Consider the following 14,491-nt stretch of genomic DNA (forward strand, 5'->3'; position numbering starts at 1 on the left):
ACTATCAGCAAATTTCCCCATAATACTCTCAGAAAATGTCCAGGGTCACACCACATTAATGGTCTCTCCCACAATACCTCCATTCCTATTCACCATCACTTTTCATCTGCTGCAGCTTCCTACTAATGTCCCTTGACACCTCTATGCTCACAATTTATACCGGATAGGTGTTAAGTGGAAGCCCTGTAGAGAGTGTCCTCAACACTGCCATCAGAGTGATCTCAGAATAAGCAAGATAGGGCACACCTGACCTCTGCTCAGATCCTCCTGTGGATTTCGTCTCACTCGAAGTAAAAGCCCAGATCTTTCCAACGGTCTGGGCCCTGCTACCTCTCCACCTTCAGCTCTCCTCAGGCTTCTTCCTGCTCATTCACAGCCGTTTCCTTGGTCACATCAAACATGCTGTCACCTCCATGCCACTGCAACTGCTCTTCCCTCCCCAGATTTTCAGTGGGTCTTCCCTCACCAATCTCAGGCCTCTGCCCAGATATCAGGTCTAGTGAGACATTTCCTGACCACCCTGCCTGAAACAGTAACCCACATTCTCTTCTACCCCAGCTCTACAATGACTGCCTATCTCTCTTTGCTGATTTATTTTACTGCATAGGAACTTACTACTACAGACTTGTTTACATTGATTTTTTTTTTTTATTATCTATATCGTCTGAAGAGAGTATACATTGAAAGAGATCAGAAGCTTTAAGAAAATTCACTGCTTTCTCACCTGGAATGCCATAAGCAAGCATTCAATAAATCACTGTTTAAAGAACAGACAAGTCCAATTGCTAATTTACAGATAGGAAACAGAGGATCACACGTGCTGATGGCCAGAAAGCAGACCGAGTTCTGAGCCAGGGATCAGTCAGAAGCTAGGGTACAGAACACTGAAGACCCAGAGGACTGGCTAGGAGTTTGGAAGAGGACTTCAGAGATCTCCTAAATTAGACCAAAGATTACTTTGTCACTGGCCTAAAGTAGATGAAATTATTTTCCCTAAGAATGTCTCTCCTCTCTTTTTGTTTTGGAATATTTAGATCTCAATCAGTTGTTTTCTGCTTAAAGTGATGACTCTCTCTGTCCCTTTGAGTGTATATGGCATGTAGTAAATTGAATTGTAGTACAGTTTGGGAAAATAGGATCACTGCATACAGTTTTGTGGGCTGGGAATTGTACAAGTCCACGGGATTCAATTTATTTTGTAGTCTTGTAACACTATACAGCTGTCTTGGGTAGTGGTATGTTTATAAAGTCATGGAGAGATTTCAAATACCCTATATCAGATGACTGTGATATCTTGGGGCCTGCTGGGGTGGCTAAAAATGGTTCTCAGAGACTTCCATGCAGAATTTTATAATATTCCATCTAAATTCCTTCTCATAATTCCTATAATATCCTAGTTGGATCAAAGAAGATTAAGATATTAATGTTTCAAAAAAAAAGTACTCTTAAATCCAAAAGACACGAGAATAAAAGGAATAAGGAAAGTTGACAATTGAAATTCAGGTTATAAGTTATGAATCAATTCAACATATCTTACTATGGTCAGATAGTATCCCAAGAATAAGAGTATATTCACTGTTCACCCTTTACAAAAAGAGCAATTTTTGTTATCTTATATAAACTGGATCTCAAATCCAGATCTATCAGCCTTCAAAACCCATGTACAGGATCTCAGCTCTGATTGTACTATTTAACTTGACCTTGGGAAAATTATTTCCTTTTCCAAATCGCAGTTTTCCCTTCTGTATAATGTGGATGAGAGTATTTCACAAGGTTGTCTGAAAATATCAATGTAAGGACTTTGTAGATGACTCAGAGAATGCCAGAAAACATTCTTCTTATCTGGGTATGTCTGCTAAACATTGAACTTTTACATTCAATAGAAGACCATTTTAACAAACGTTTTGCCCCTACAAACAATTCTTCCCAATACTGTTTCCTGAGCTTCAGTTAGTTTTGATACTGATCAGCTAGCTGGATACTAAAAAGCCACCATTCAGTATCAACTATATTAACTGCTACTCAAGCCTGTGTTTATCGGTAAATCAATCCTTGTATTTTCCTGGAATTCAAAATGTACCAGCACGTAAATACTGCTGTGCTTAAGATTATAATGGCAGCCACAATATCACCCGCTCAGCTTTCAGGTCAAGCCCATCAGCTTCTGATGGATAACAACACCCATGGGGGAAAGCAGAAAGTGAGAGCTTAAGGAAACAAGAGTGAAGGAGTTAAATATAAGGAGTTAGTAAATGTTGAGGTGAGTGACAGGGAGGATTAATTTACATGGCTGTAACACCAGTCTCTTTATTATATGGAACGCTATAGTTGGGTGAAACAATAGATATGAGTCTTTGGTTCAGTCCTGGAAACTTTCTCTGGTCTATCCACACTTCCGAGTGAACTCAATTACTCTCAACGGCTTGAAATCTCATCTACACACTGATGACTCCCAAGTTTTTATCTCTCCCTAGATTTCCTCCTTGAATTCAGATTCATATCTCCAACCATATGGATATCTAGTGGACTTCCCAGGTGGCGCTAGTGGTAAAGAACCTGTCTGTCAATACAGGAGACATAAAAGACTCAGGTTAGATCCCTGGGTCAGGAAGACTCCTAAAGAAAGAAATGGTAAAAGTATCTCAAATTCAAAATTTTGCAAACTAACTTCTGATCTCCCAGCCACCAAATTTTCTCCACTTAAGTCTTTTCCTTCCCCATCAATGATAATTTCACCCTTCCGAGTGTTCAGACCAAAACCCTCGAAGTCTTCTGTGACTTTTATTTTTCCCTCTTCCCTTCCCCTATCCCACACATCTAAATCATTAGCAGACTTGTCTCTGATAAGCTCATGGCAAAGAACACGTTCAGATCACACCACATTAATATATACCACTATATCCCTGTTCATAGTCACTGTCATTTCTCACTTCTAACAGCTCCCTCCACAGTTCTAATAGAGCTTATACAAGATGAGTGACGTGGGAAAACCCTCTACAGTGTTTCCTCAACACTGCAGACAGAATGACTCCAGAGCAAGTACAAGAGAGCACACCTCTCCTCTTCTATGGATTCTGATTTCACTCAGAGTGAAAGTCCAAAGCTTTCCAATGGTCTGGGCCCTGCCACCTGTCCACCTTCAGCTGTCCCCCACTCTTCCTCCTGCTCATTCACAGTTGTTTCCTTGGTCACATCAAGCATATTGCCATCTCCATTCTGCTCACCTAGTGTCCACTCCAAGGTTTTCAGTGGACTTTCCTCACTCATCTCAGGTTTCCACCCAGACGTTACATCTAGTGAGATTCCCTGACTACCCCACATGAACAGTAACCTACATTCTCCCCTTATCCTAGCCCCACCATCACTGCCTATCCCCTCTGCCAGTTTATTTTGCTGCATAGCAACTTATTACCATGAACCTGCTATACATTGACATGTTTTTATTATCTGTATCATCTGAAGAAAACATATATTTCATGAGATCAAGAGTTTTTAAAAAATCTACTGCTCTCTCTCTTGTCATGCCATAGCAAGCATTTGGTAAATCATTGTTTAAAGAACATACAAGTCCAGCTGCTAATTTACAGATGGAGAAACAGAGGATCAGGGAGGCCCCATGGCTTGTCTTTGATCTTATGGTGGGACAGGGTAGAACCTTGTCTGGAACCTTCAATTTTCACTGCCCATTCCAGCGTTATTTTATTTTCTTTTTTTACTGCACCTTGGTGCTTTTAAACTTCCTGAAGTTTAAAAGTTTCCTGAGAAGTTTCCATTGCAGTTATTAACTACCATATATATTTTTTTTCTCATTAATTCAAATAGAAGAAATCCCATTACTTTCTTACCTGTATCTTTTCAATTAGTGTTTCATCTTCTGGCACAGCAGGGTCTATAGCAATGATAATGCCCTCGTAGCCATTGTTATTCAGCTGAACAAGGGAAGCATTGGACCCCTGCAGCAGGTATAGCATTAAGAGGAAGACAAAACTTCTGAATAACCCCATTGTTCCTCTTGAGTTGGTCCAGGCCCCAGTGTTGTTCAAGGGGCATTTCTTTCACCTTTAATCTCTCCATATATATACTCCTGAACATTGTCAATGTTGGATAGTTATGGGACTTTGACTGTATAAAGGTCAAAGTTACATATGTGGGAAAATATTTGACTTCAGGTTACACAATTGTTTTATTGTATGTTACTGTAAAAGGACCTGAATCATAGATGAGTTCAGAACTTTTTATAAAATACATTGCACATATTCCTTTTGGAACGTATTTTCTATGCTTTCTAATTCTGGCTAATTTTCTCAGTATAGACATATACTTCATATTTTCCGAAGAGTGTAATGTGAAAATAAATAAAATTTCATCATGATATTAGTAGAAACAAAAATGCTAATTTTGTTATTCAATTTTACAGTGATTTAACTATTATTTAGATTATTTACTAACAGTAAAAATAATAGAAGAAAATGTTAAGATTACTAAATGTAAATAATGCCAAATTAGGTAAGATGGCTTTGTTAAGTATTTTATTTATTTATTTATTTAATTTCAAAATCTTTTATTGGCATAAAAATGAGAATGTTGTAAATAAATTGGCACCAAATACTTCATTGAAATGCATATTATAGTATTGGGGTCAAAAAAACTATCCCTCTTTGCTGTTTTTCCCCCTTCTGCTCACTTTCCTGGGTGTTGGGGGTTCTCACTGACAACAGTCACAAATCCAGCAACCTGATGGGATAGCACCAAGGCCCACACAAAAAGCATGATAACCTCTGTCACACACATCACAGAGCATCAGTTCTTCTTCTTGGTGGGGTTGTCCACATATAATGCAAGTCTTACACTCCATACACTGCCGTGGGTCTGTCTTAATCACAGAAACGAGCTCCATGGTCATATCCAGGCAAGAAGGATGGCCACTGCTGTCACACTGGGAGCCGTGTACAAGTGACTCAGCCTTCCCTCTCTTGTTGGGCTCCTTACCCTTCAGACAAATTCCACACAGAGCATTTGGAGTGACCTTTGGCTTGTACCCAGGAACTGACTTGGACAGTACAGAACGTTTGGAAGCATCTTTGCGTGGAGGGGCAGCCTTGTCCCTGGACCTCTGTCTTCCTTGCAAAGGCTCCTCCTGGCCTTCGGGAAGGCCTTCCCCTCGGACACGTTGCCAGAGTTTTTCCTTTTCTCATCACCTCGACCATCTTCGGCATCATCTGAGTCACCATTGCGCTCAAGAGGAGGGAGCTCAGGGGCGGGGGGCGGGGTGGGGGGGCTCGTAAAGCGCTGTGTTTAGTGGCAAATACCGCAGCTCATCCGATGAGTACCTTTTGTAGTATTCCTGGAACTGTCCGGGGATGAGGGCCACCGGGTAAGAACTGACCTTGGTTCGCTCCGTTGGCAGCACTTTGTACTTCCCTTGAGGCACCTGGATAACGTGTGTCTGTAAGTCAAAATAAGCTCTCCTCTCTTCCATTCGCTCCCGGTTTAAGTTGCTGTTAAATTCAGCTGCTTTTTTGTCAGCTTTCTTAATGTACTCAGGCACTTTGCTGGCTTCAGCTTTCTGAGTATTCTGTTGTTGCATTTGAGAATACTCTTTGTAGTGATCTGTAATTCGTTGGCGTTCTTTTTCCTGTAGAATAACAGAATATTCAGCATGTTCGGCTGGATATTCTTTTATCATTAAATCGAGTACTTCATAGCTGCGCAACGCTGTTAGACCTAGATTGCACCGTGTCTCTGTGATGACGTTCAGCTCTCTCAGGTACAGCTTCTGCTTATGAGACGAGTCTCGTCGCTCTAAATCTGGCTATTTCCGTTTAAAGGAGGTCACACCCAAACATTCGCTGACTTGTTCTTGAAGCATATAGTATTCTGTTTCATCAGGTGGCCACTGGTACTCTATCAAATCTTCTGTTGGATAGTAGCTAAAGCCAAGATCCTGGCTGGAAGTGTCGCAGCTCCTGGAGCTGTCTCCAGAGCCCATTCGCCTCCTTTGGGACAGCTGGGTCCCATCATTTGAATTATCTTCATTATCCTCCTTTGGGGACTGGGCTCCGGGGGTGGCCGGGTCGCTGTCGCACAGCCGCGGAGACAGCGCCGTCCCGGGGCCGCCCGCCGCCGCCATCAGCCCGAGCGCCCGGCGCCGCCTCCGCCGCCGTCGCCGCCTCCTAAATTAAGTATTTTAAAGACTGATAAATTAAGGGAAATATAATAAAGTTATTAGAGTAAATTGTAAAGCCCTGTCCAGTAAAGAATGAATAGAATTTGTTTTTAATCAAGTATATAAAAAAAGAATGGAATGTGTTGGTTATTATTGAGGCAGAGTGAATCATCTTAATAGTTAATATTTATTCAGTACTTACCAGGGCAGAGATTCTTTCACTTACTCCTTACTGCAACTCTGTAACATAAGTATGAATATTATTTTCATTTTATGCTTGGGGAAACTGAGGCACACAATTTTAGTACCTTGCCAAGATCACATAGCTAGTGAATGGCAGAGTCAGTATTTGAACCCAATATTCTTACTCCAGAGTTTTATCATACTCCACAAAAAGGCAATATTGTCTTATAAGGCAAATAATAAGATTTTTTAATGAAAAAAGGGGGTCAGGATAGAAATTATAATGGTGAGTTAAGTATATCTAGTCCTAAAGAAAAGGAGCCAGGACTCATCAGAAATTCAGAAGAGAACTAAAAATAAAATAGTAAAAAATATCTTTAAGAGCTTAAGTAGGAGGATACCTGTGCTACATTCTGAACAAAGACAGAAATATAGATCAATAGAACAGAATAGAAAGCCCAGAGATAAATCCATGAACCTATGGACACCTTATCTTCGACAAATGAGGCAAGGATATACAATGGAAAAAAGACAACCTCTTTAACAAGTGGTGCTGGGAAAACTGGTCAACCACTTGTAAAAGAATGAAACTAGAACACTTTCTAACACCATACTCAAAAATAAACTCAAAATGGATTAAAGATCTAAATGTAAGAACAGAAACTATAAAACTCCTAGAGGAGAACATAGGCAAAACACTCTCCGACATGAATCACAGCAGGATCCTCTATGACCCACTTCCCAGAATATTGGAAATAAAAGCAAAAATAAACAAATGCGACCTAATGAAACTTAAAAGCTTTTGCACAACAAAGGAAACTATAAGCAAGGTGAAAAGACAGCCCTCAGATTGGGAGAAAATAATAGCAGATGAAGCAACAGACAAAGGATTAATCTCAAAAATATACAAGCAACTCCTGAAGCTCAATTCCAGAAAAATAAATGACCCAATCAAAAAATGGGCCAAAGAAGTAAACAGACATTTCTCCAAAGAAGACATACAGATGGCTAACAAACACATGAAAAGATGCTGAACAAGCAAAAGATTTTTATCAAGATAGCAGTTTTATCATATGTGTTCAGATTCCGACCTCTTAGGTAGCATCTCACACCCTCCTTCTATTCATTCAGGAATATTATGGAATAACTTTACATTCATAGAATTAATATTTTATGCAAGATACAGGGTGGAGTCACTACACTAGCCACTGCAGGTGAATTGTGATTACCTGGAGGGATTAGACTAGGTATTGACAAACATATACTAGACAGTCTTTCTTAGTTTCCTCACTGACCTCACTTCCTACTTCCCTCTACCTCTCCCTAAACTCTCTTGAGTTTTTTCAAATGTAATTACTATGAATTGTTTTTATATAATACTTTTATAATGCATGAAAAACTTTATTCAACTTCAAAATACAGGGTTTTATTAAGTTTAGTTTTCACATAATAACCCAAAGGGAAAATAATTGGTAGAATTTGATTAATAATAGATTCCAATGGGTAACAGTTTCTATTGTATAGTATCAACATTTGAGTGAGCATTTAGAGAACTTACATTTACTGTGTTAATAATTCCCTATTCTACTCTCTTTCTGTCCCAAGTAGGCATTTTATTGGCTGTCATAAATCATGGTGGATTCACATTTGAATGAGTAACACTGTTTTCCAAGAGCCATAAAGCAAACAAACAAACATGCTTCTCCTTGCTATTTTACATCTATCAAAAACAGCAGAAGTCTCTTACACTCCTCATAGGGGGAATCAATATGCCAAGTTAAGAAAATGGGATATTAATTTTATGTTCTTTTTTTCTTTTTAACATTCCATCCCAGCTTCTCTTTTTGGGGAATTTTGGTGAGTAGCACTGAATTCCCCAGGGAGAGTCAGATTTCTGATTGCCATAGTGACACAGGATATCTTATCAAGGGATTTTTAAGTCATGGGTCAGTCACATGGTAAGACAGTAACAGCCAGTTTCTTTCCTTGTGAAAAGAGGACTTGGATTGGCAATACTGAGGCAGGCATACGGTCTGTGATTTCACTTTTGATTTCCTTGAAGGAATGATGTTTGCAATGTCTTCATTTTTAAAAAATGAAAAGAGTTTCTTTCTGAATTGTTAAACTGAGTTACCCCCCCTTACAAAATTCCCTGAAGATAATGAGTTCTCCACTAATAACACATAATTTAAGGTATAAATAGATTGGAATTCCTCCTTTTATATTGTTTCTTCCTCCTCCTTTTGTGGATCTTCCTATCCGCACTGTGTATATTGTGTTCTATGTTACTTGTGCTAAGCACACATTGGTCAGAATCCTTTCCTGCCTTCTAGTGCCAGATCTGGAAATCAATCTCTCTTTCTCTACTGCTAATACACAATTTATGAGAGGTTGTGGTTCCCTATGTACCTAATTAGATAAGTACCTGCTTTTCAAACTATGTTTTGGAGATAGTAGAGGGAATATGTGTCTGAGTTCTAGACTTGGAGAGAAGCATTAGAAACCCCAACTGTGGCTTCAGTTCAGTTCAGTTCAGTAGTTCAATCATGTCTGACTCTTTGCAACCTCATGAACCACAGCACGGCAGGCCTCCCTGTCCATCACCAACTCCCGGAGTTTACCCAAACTCATGTCCATTGAGTTGGTGATGATATCTAACCATCTCAACCTCTGTCGTCCCCTTCTCCTCCTGCCTTCAATCTTTCCCAACATCAGGGTCTTTTCACATGAGTCAGCTCTTCCCAGCAGGCGGCCAAAATATTATTGTAGTTTCAGTCAGTCCATCCAATGAACACCCAGGACTGATGTCCTTTAGAAAGGACTGGTTGGACCTCCTTGCAGTGCAAGGGACTCTCAAGAGTCTTCTCCAACACCACAGTTCAAAAGCATCAATTTTTCGGCACTCAGCTTTCTTCACAGTACAACTCTCACATCCATACATGACCAATGGAGAAACCATAGCCTTGACTAGACAGACATTTGTTGGCAAGGTAATGTCTCTGCTTTTTAATATGCTGTCTAGGTTGGTCATGACTTTCCTTTCAAGGAGTAAGCATCTTTAAATTTCATGGCTGCAATCACCATCTGCAGTGATTTTGGAGCCCAAAAATAAAGTCAGCCACTGTTTCCACTGTTTCCCCATCTATTTACCATGAAGTGATGGGACTGGATACCATGATCTTAGTTTTCTGAATGTTAAGCTTTAAGCCAACTTTTTCACTCTCCTCTTTCACTTTCATCAAGAGGCTCTTTAGTTCTTCACTTTCTGCCATAAGGGTGGTGTCATCTGCATATCTGAGGTTATTGATAGTCTTCCCAGCAATCTTGATTCCAGCTTGTGCTTCTTCCAGCCCAGCATTTCTCATGATGTACTCTGCATATAATTAAATAAGCAGGGTGACAATATACAGCCTTGACGTACTCCTTTTCCTATTTGGAACCAGTCTGTTGTTCCATGTCCAGTTCTAACTGTTGCTTCTTGACCTGCATACAGGTTTCTCAAGCGGCAGGACAGGAGGCCTGGTATTCCCATCTCTTTCAGAATTTTCCACAGTTTATTGTGATCCACACAGTCAAAGGCTTTGGCATAGTCAATAAAGCAGAAATAGATGTTATTCTGGAACTCTCTTGCTTTTTTGATAATCCGGTGAATGTTGGAAATTTGACCTCTGGTTCCTCTGCCTTTTCTAAAACCAGCTTGAATATCTGGAAGTTCATGATTCACGTATTACTGAAGCCTGGCTTGGAGAATTTTGAGCATTACTTTACTAGGGTATGAGATGAGTGCAACTGTGCGGTAGTTTGAGCATTCTTTGGGATTGCCTTTCTTAGGGATTGGAATGAAAACTGACCTTTTTCAGTCTTGGGGCCATTGCTGAGTTTTCCAAATTTGCTGGCGTATTGAATGCAGCACTTTCACAGCATCATCTTTCAGGATTTGAAATAGCTCAACTGGAATTCCATCACCTCCAATAGCTTAGTTTTTAGTGATGCTTCCTAAGGCCCACTTGACTTCACATTCCAGGACGTCTGGCTCTAGGTGAGTGATCACACCATCGTGATTATCTGGGTCATGAAGATCTTTTTTGTACAGTTCTGTGTATCCTTGCCACCTCTTCTTAATATCTTCTGCTTCTTTTAGGTCCATACCATCTCTGTCCTTTATTGAGCCCATCTTTGCATGAAATGTTCCCTTGGTATCTCTAATTTTCTTGAAGACATCTCTAGTCTTTCCCATTCTATTGTTTTTCCTCTATTTCTTTGCATTGATCACTGAGGAAGGCTTTCTTATCTCTCCTTGCTATTCTTTGGAACTCTGCATTCAAATGGGTATATCTTTGCTTTTCTCCTTTGCTTTTCACTTCCCTTCTTTTCACAGCTATTTGTAAAGCCTCCTCAGACAGCCATTTTGCTTTTCTTCATCTCTTTTTCTTGGGGATGACCTTGATTTCTATCTCCTGTGCAATGTCATGAACCTCCGTCCATAGTTCATCAGGCACTCCGTCTATTGGATCTAGTCCCTTAAATCTATTTCTCACTTCCAGTGTATAGTCATAAGGGATTTGATTTAGGCCATACCTGAATGGTCTAGTGGTTTTCTCCACTTTCTTCATTTTTAGTCTGAATTTGGCAATAAGGAGTTCATGATTGGAGCCACAGTCAGCTCCTAGTCTTGTTTTTGCTGACTGAAAAGAGCTTCTCCATCTTTGGCTGCAAAGAATATAATCAATCTGATTTCAGTGTTGACCATCTGGTGATGTCCATGTGTAGAGTCTTCTCCTGTGTTGTTGGAAGAGGGTGTTTTCTATGACCAGTGCGTTCTCTTGGCAGAACTCTATTAGCCTTTGTCCTGCTTCATTCTGTACTCCAAGGCCAAATTTGCCTGTTACTCCAGGTGTTTCTTGACTTCTTACTTTTGTATTTCAGTCCCCTATAATGAAGAGGACATCTTTTTTGGGTGTTAGTTCCAGAAGGTCTTGTAAGTCTTCATAGAACTGTTCAACTTCAGCTTCTTCAGTGTTACTGGTTGGGGCATAGACTTAGATTACCGTGATTTTGAATGGTTTGCCTTGGAAATGAACAGAGATCATTCTCTCATTTTTGAGATTACATCCTTTTACTGCATTTCAGACTCTTTTGTTGACCGTGATGGCTATTCCATTTCTTCTAAGGGATTCCTGCCCACAGTAGTACATATAATGGTCATCTGAGTTAAATTCACCCTTTCCAGTCCATCTTAGTTTGCTGATTCCTAGAATGTTGACATTCACTCTTGCCATCTCCTGTTTGACCACTTCCAATTTGCCTTGATTCATAGACCTAACATTCCAGGTTCCTATGTAATATTGCTGTTTATAGCATCGGACTTTGCTTCTATCACCAGTCCCATCCACTGGTGTTGTTTTTGTTTTGGCTCCATCTCTTCATTCTCTCAGGAGTTATTTCTCCACTGATCTGCAGTAACATATTGGGCACCTAACGACCTGGGAAGTTCATCTTTCAATGTCCTATCATTTTGCCTTTTCATATTGTTCATGGGGTTCTCAAGCCAAGAATACTGAAGTGGTTTGCCATTCCCTTCTCCAGTGGACCACGTTCTGTCAGACCTCTCCACCATGACTCGCCCATCTTGGGTGGCCCCACATGGCATGGCTTAGTTTCACTGAGTTAGACAAAGCTGTGGTCCTGTGATCAGATTGGCTAGTTGTCTGTGATTGTGGTTTCAGTCTGTCTGCCCTCTGATGCCCTCTCTCAGTGCCTACCATCTTACTTGGTTTTCCCTTACCTTGGATGTGGGGTATCTCTTCAAGGCTGCTCTAGCAAAGTGCAGCCACTGCTCCTTACCTTGGACGTGGCCTGTGGCTTCAGGTCAAATCATATTTCTTAGTCCAGTTTTGCCATTGATCTAGCCAATATTTTGGTTTTCTAACTCCTATACTCGTTTCCAAATTAGTTCCAACTTCTGAAAAGGACATGGCTGGGGTTTTTGTATATGTGTCTGTGATTTAAAAGCCCAAAGTATTAATTAAAGAGGAAACAGTATAAAATCACATATTTATAGTTTCTTGGAACATCCTACCAATAATGGTTTCCTATTGGCCCTTCTTCCTACTTAGTGACCAGCTTTCCCCTTTCTTTTCTCATTCTCTGCTTATTCTCACTTATTCCTTTCAGGACCATTAAATTCCTGGAACTGCAAATACTTTTCTCTGTTCTACAAAGTAGTACTTTAGCTCTCTCCTGCTGCTGCTCCCAAACTTGCACATTGAAGCATGTTAAAGATGAGTGAGTGATCATCACTGACTGAGTGATAGTCACTCACTCAATCACATCCGACACTTTGCAAGCCCATGAACTGTAGCTTACCAGGCTCCTCTGTCCATGGAATTCTCCAGGTAAGAATACTGGAGTGGGTTTCCATGTAAGAGCTATATAGTCTTATATAAATGAAACGAAGTCTACTTTCCAACAGGTTCTTCATGAGGGGATAGACAGTCAGAAAGTGAAAGTGAAGTCGCTCAGTCCCGTCTGACTCTTTTCGACACCGTGGACTATAGTTTGCCAGGCTCCTCTGTCCATGGAATTTTCCAGGCAAGAGTACTGAAGTGGTTTGCCATTTCCTTCTCCAGGAGATCTTCCTGGTGCAGCGATCAAACCCTCTCCCACATTGCAGGCAGATGCTTTACCATCTGAGCCACCAGGGAAGCCCTTAGACAGTCAGAGGTGGTTTCATTTTCTCTCATTGTTAGAGGAACTATACCTTGTTCAACTAGTCTTTATAGTGCTAGCCATATGGTGTAAAACCCTATTTTCAAAGAGTTTTAATTTCATAATCAAGCAGTTAGGCAGCCTTCTTACTGAATCCTTAGTCACCAGATTTTCTGGCTCCAGTCCCTCTTGTAGATCAGTTGTCTCACGTACAATGTCATCTTTCCCTTCTCCAATTCTTCAAGAAAATATCATTACCTTCAGATTGGCACAAACCTTGATTTGCTGTTTAGAATATATCAGAATCTGGTCAATTTACAGTTTCAATTTTGTCTTTTAATACCACCAGTAATAAATATTTCTCTCTCATATTTTGTGAAAAATCACCTTTACTTTCCACTATGGTATCCTTGACCACATTCATTTTTTTAATTATTCAATATGTAGCTTAAATTCTGCTTCCTATGAAGGTTTCACTGACCAATACCTCCTGTCATTTCCCTTCTCTGAACTTCTGTACACTTTGATTAATAACACAGTTTTCTACACAGAGAATCCTCTCAATTTCAGGATTTAGGGGTTGAGGTTTTGAATAGCTTCATAATACAATTTTAGTGCTGGAAGACCTGAGAGACCTGATAGACCATCTAGTTCAACCACTGATATTATGGATGACAACACATGTCCTAGGAAAAGTGACTTAGTAACGAAACTCCAACCAGAACATCTGACTTTTGCCCAGTGTGACCTCTTCTCATGGCTTCCTGCTCCCAACACTGAGCCAGTACCTCCTTACTCCCCCTGGCTGCTGCTGCTATGGCTGTTTGTTACACCAGCTGTACCCTGAACTCAAGGTACCTGTTTCTTTTTAGGAGTTGTAAAATTAACAGATGCTACAGAAATTTTGTAACATATGATTCCTAAGTTAAAGACTTTCTCATTGTGTAATCAGAATTGGACAAGCCACAAGGAGAAAAAAAAATCCTTTGAGCAAAATTGCTTTAAACAGAAAGTTTGTCCAAAGAATTTTATGCCAGGAGCAAGTACTCACAGATTCATCTATTCATAGTAATCTCTATAATCCATTCTTGTGTATATATGGGATCCTATAAGGATCAGGGAGAACTAATATTTATTGAGCATTCATGTCAGATACTCTTATTGTTACTTTACATTAACTCATTTAGTTTTCATAATCACTAACTTTAAATTTTATTTTTTAAAAATATTTTGTTGTAGTATAATTGATTTAAAATGTTGTGTTATTTTCTGCTGTACAGCAAATTGAGTCATGAGATAGGTATCCTATTATCTTCCTCCTTCTACAAATGGTGAAACAGAGATCAGAGATGTCAAGTACATGCTCTGAATAATAAGCCCATAGAAGGAAGAACATGGGATTTGAACTTATGTCTTTTGTCTCTACCTCATGTC

The 14,491-nt window shown here is 39.9% G+C and overlaps 1 protein-coding gene and 1 pseudogene across 1 annotated transcript in view; both read right to left on the bottom strand.

Annotated features, from left to right (window-relative positions):
- The window catches only part of LOC136163574 (calcium-activated chloride channel regulator 4-like), a 30,117-nt gene extending 26,113 nt beyond the window's left edge, over positions 1–4,004 (bottom strand). Inside the window, exon 1 of the mRNA XM_065927980.1 lies at positions 3,846–4,004. Coding sequence (XP_065784052.1) covers positions 3,846–4,004 — 159 coding nt within the window. The remainder of the gene's footprint in view (positions 1–3,845) is intronic.
- A 644-nt stretch (positions 4,005–4,648) lies between these two features.
- LOC136163580 (PHD finger protein 10 pseudogene) lies at positions 4,649–6,130 on the bottom strand (annotated as a pseudogene).
- Between the last annotated feature and the right edge of the window lie 8,361 nt (positions 6,131–14,491).

Source organism: Muntiacus reevesi, chromosome 1, assembly GCF_963930625.1.
Source record: "Muntiacus reevesi chromosome 1, mMunRee1.1, whole genome shotgun sequence".
NCBI classification, from domain to species: Eukaryota; Metazoa; Chordata; class Mammalia; order Artiodactyla; family Cervidae; genus Muntiacus; species Muntiacus reevesi.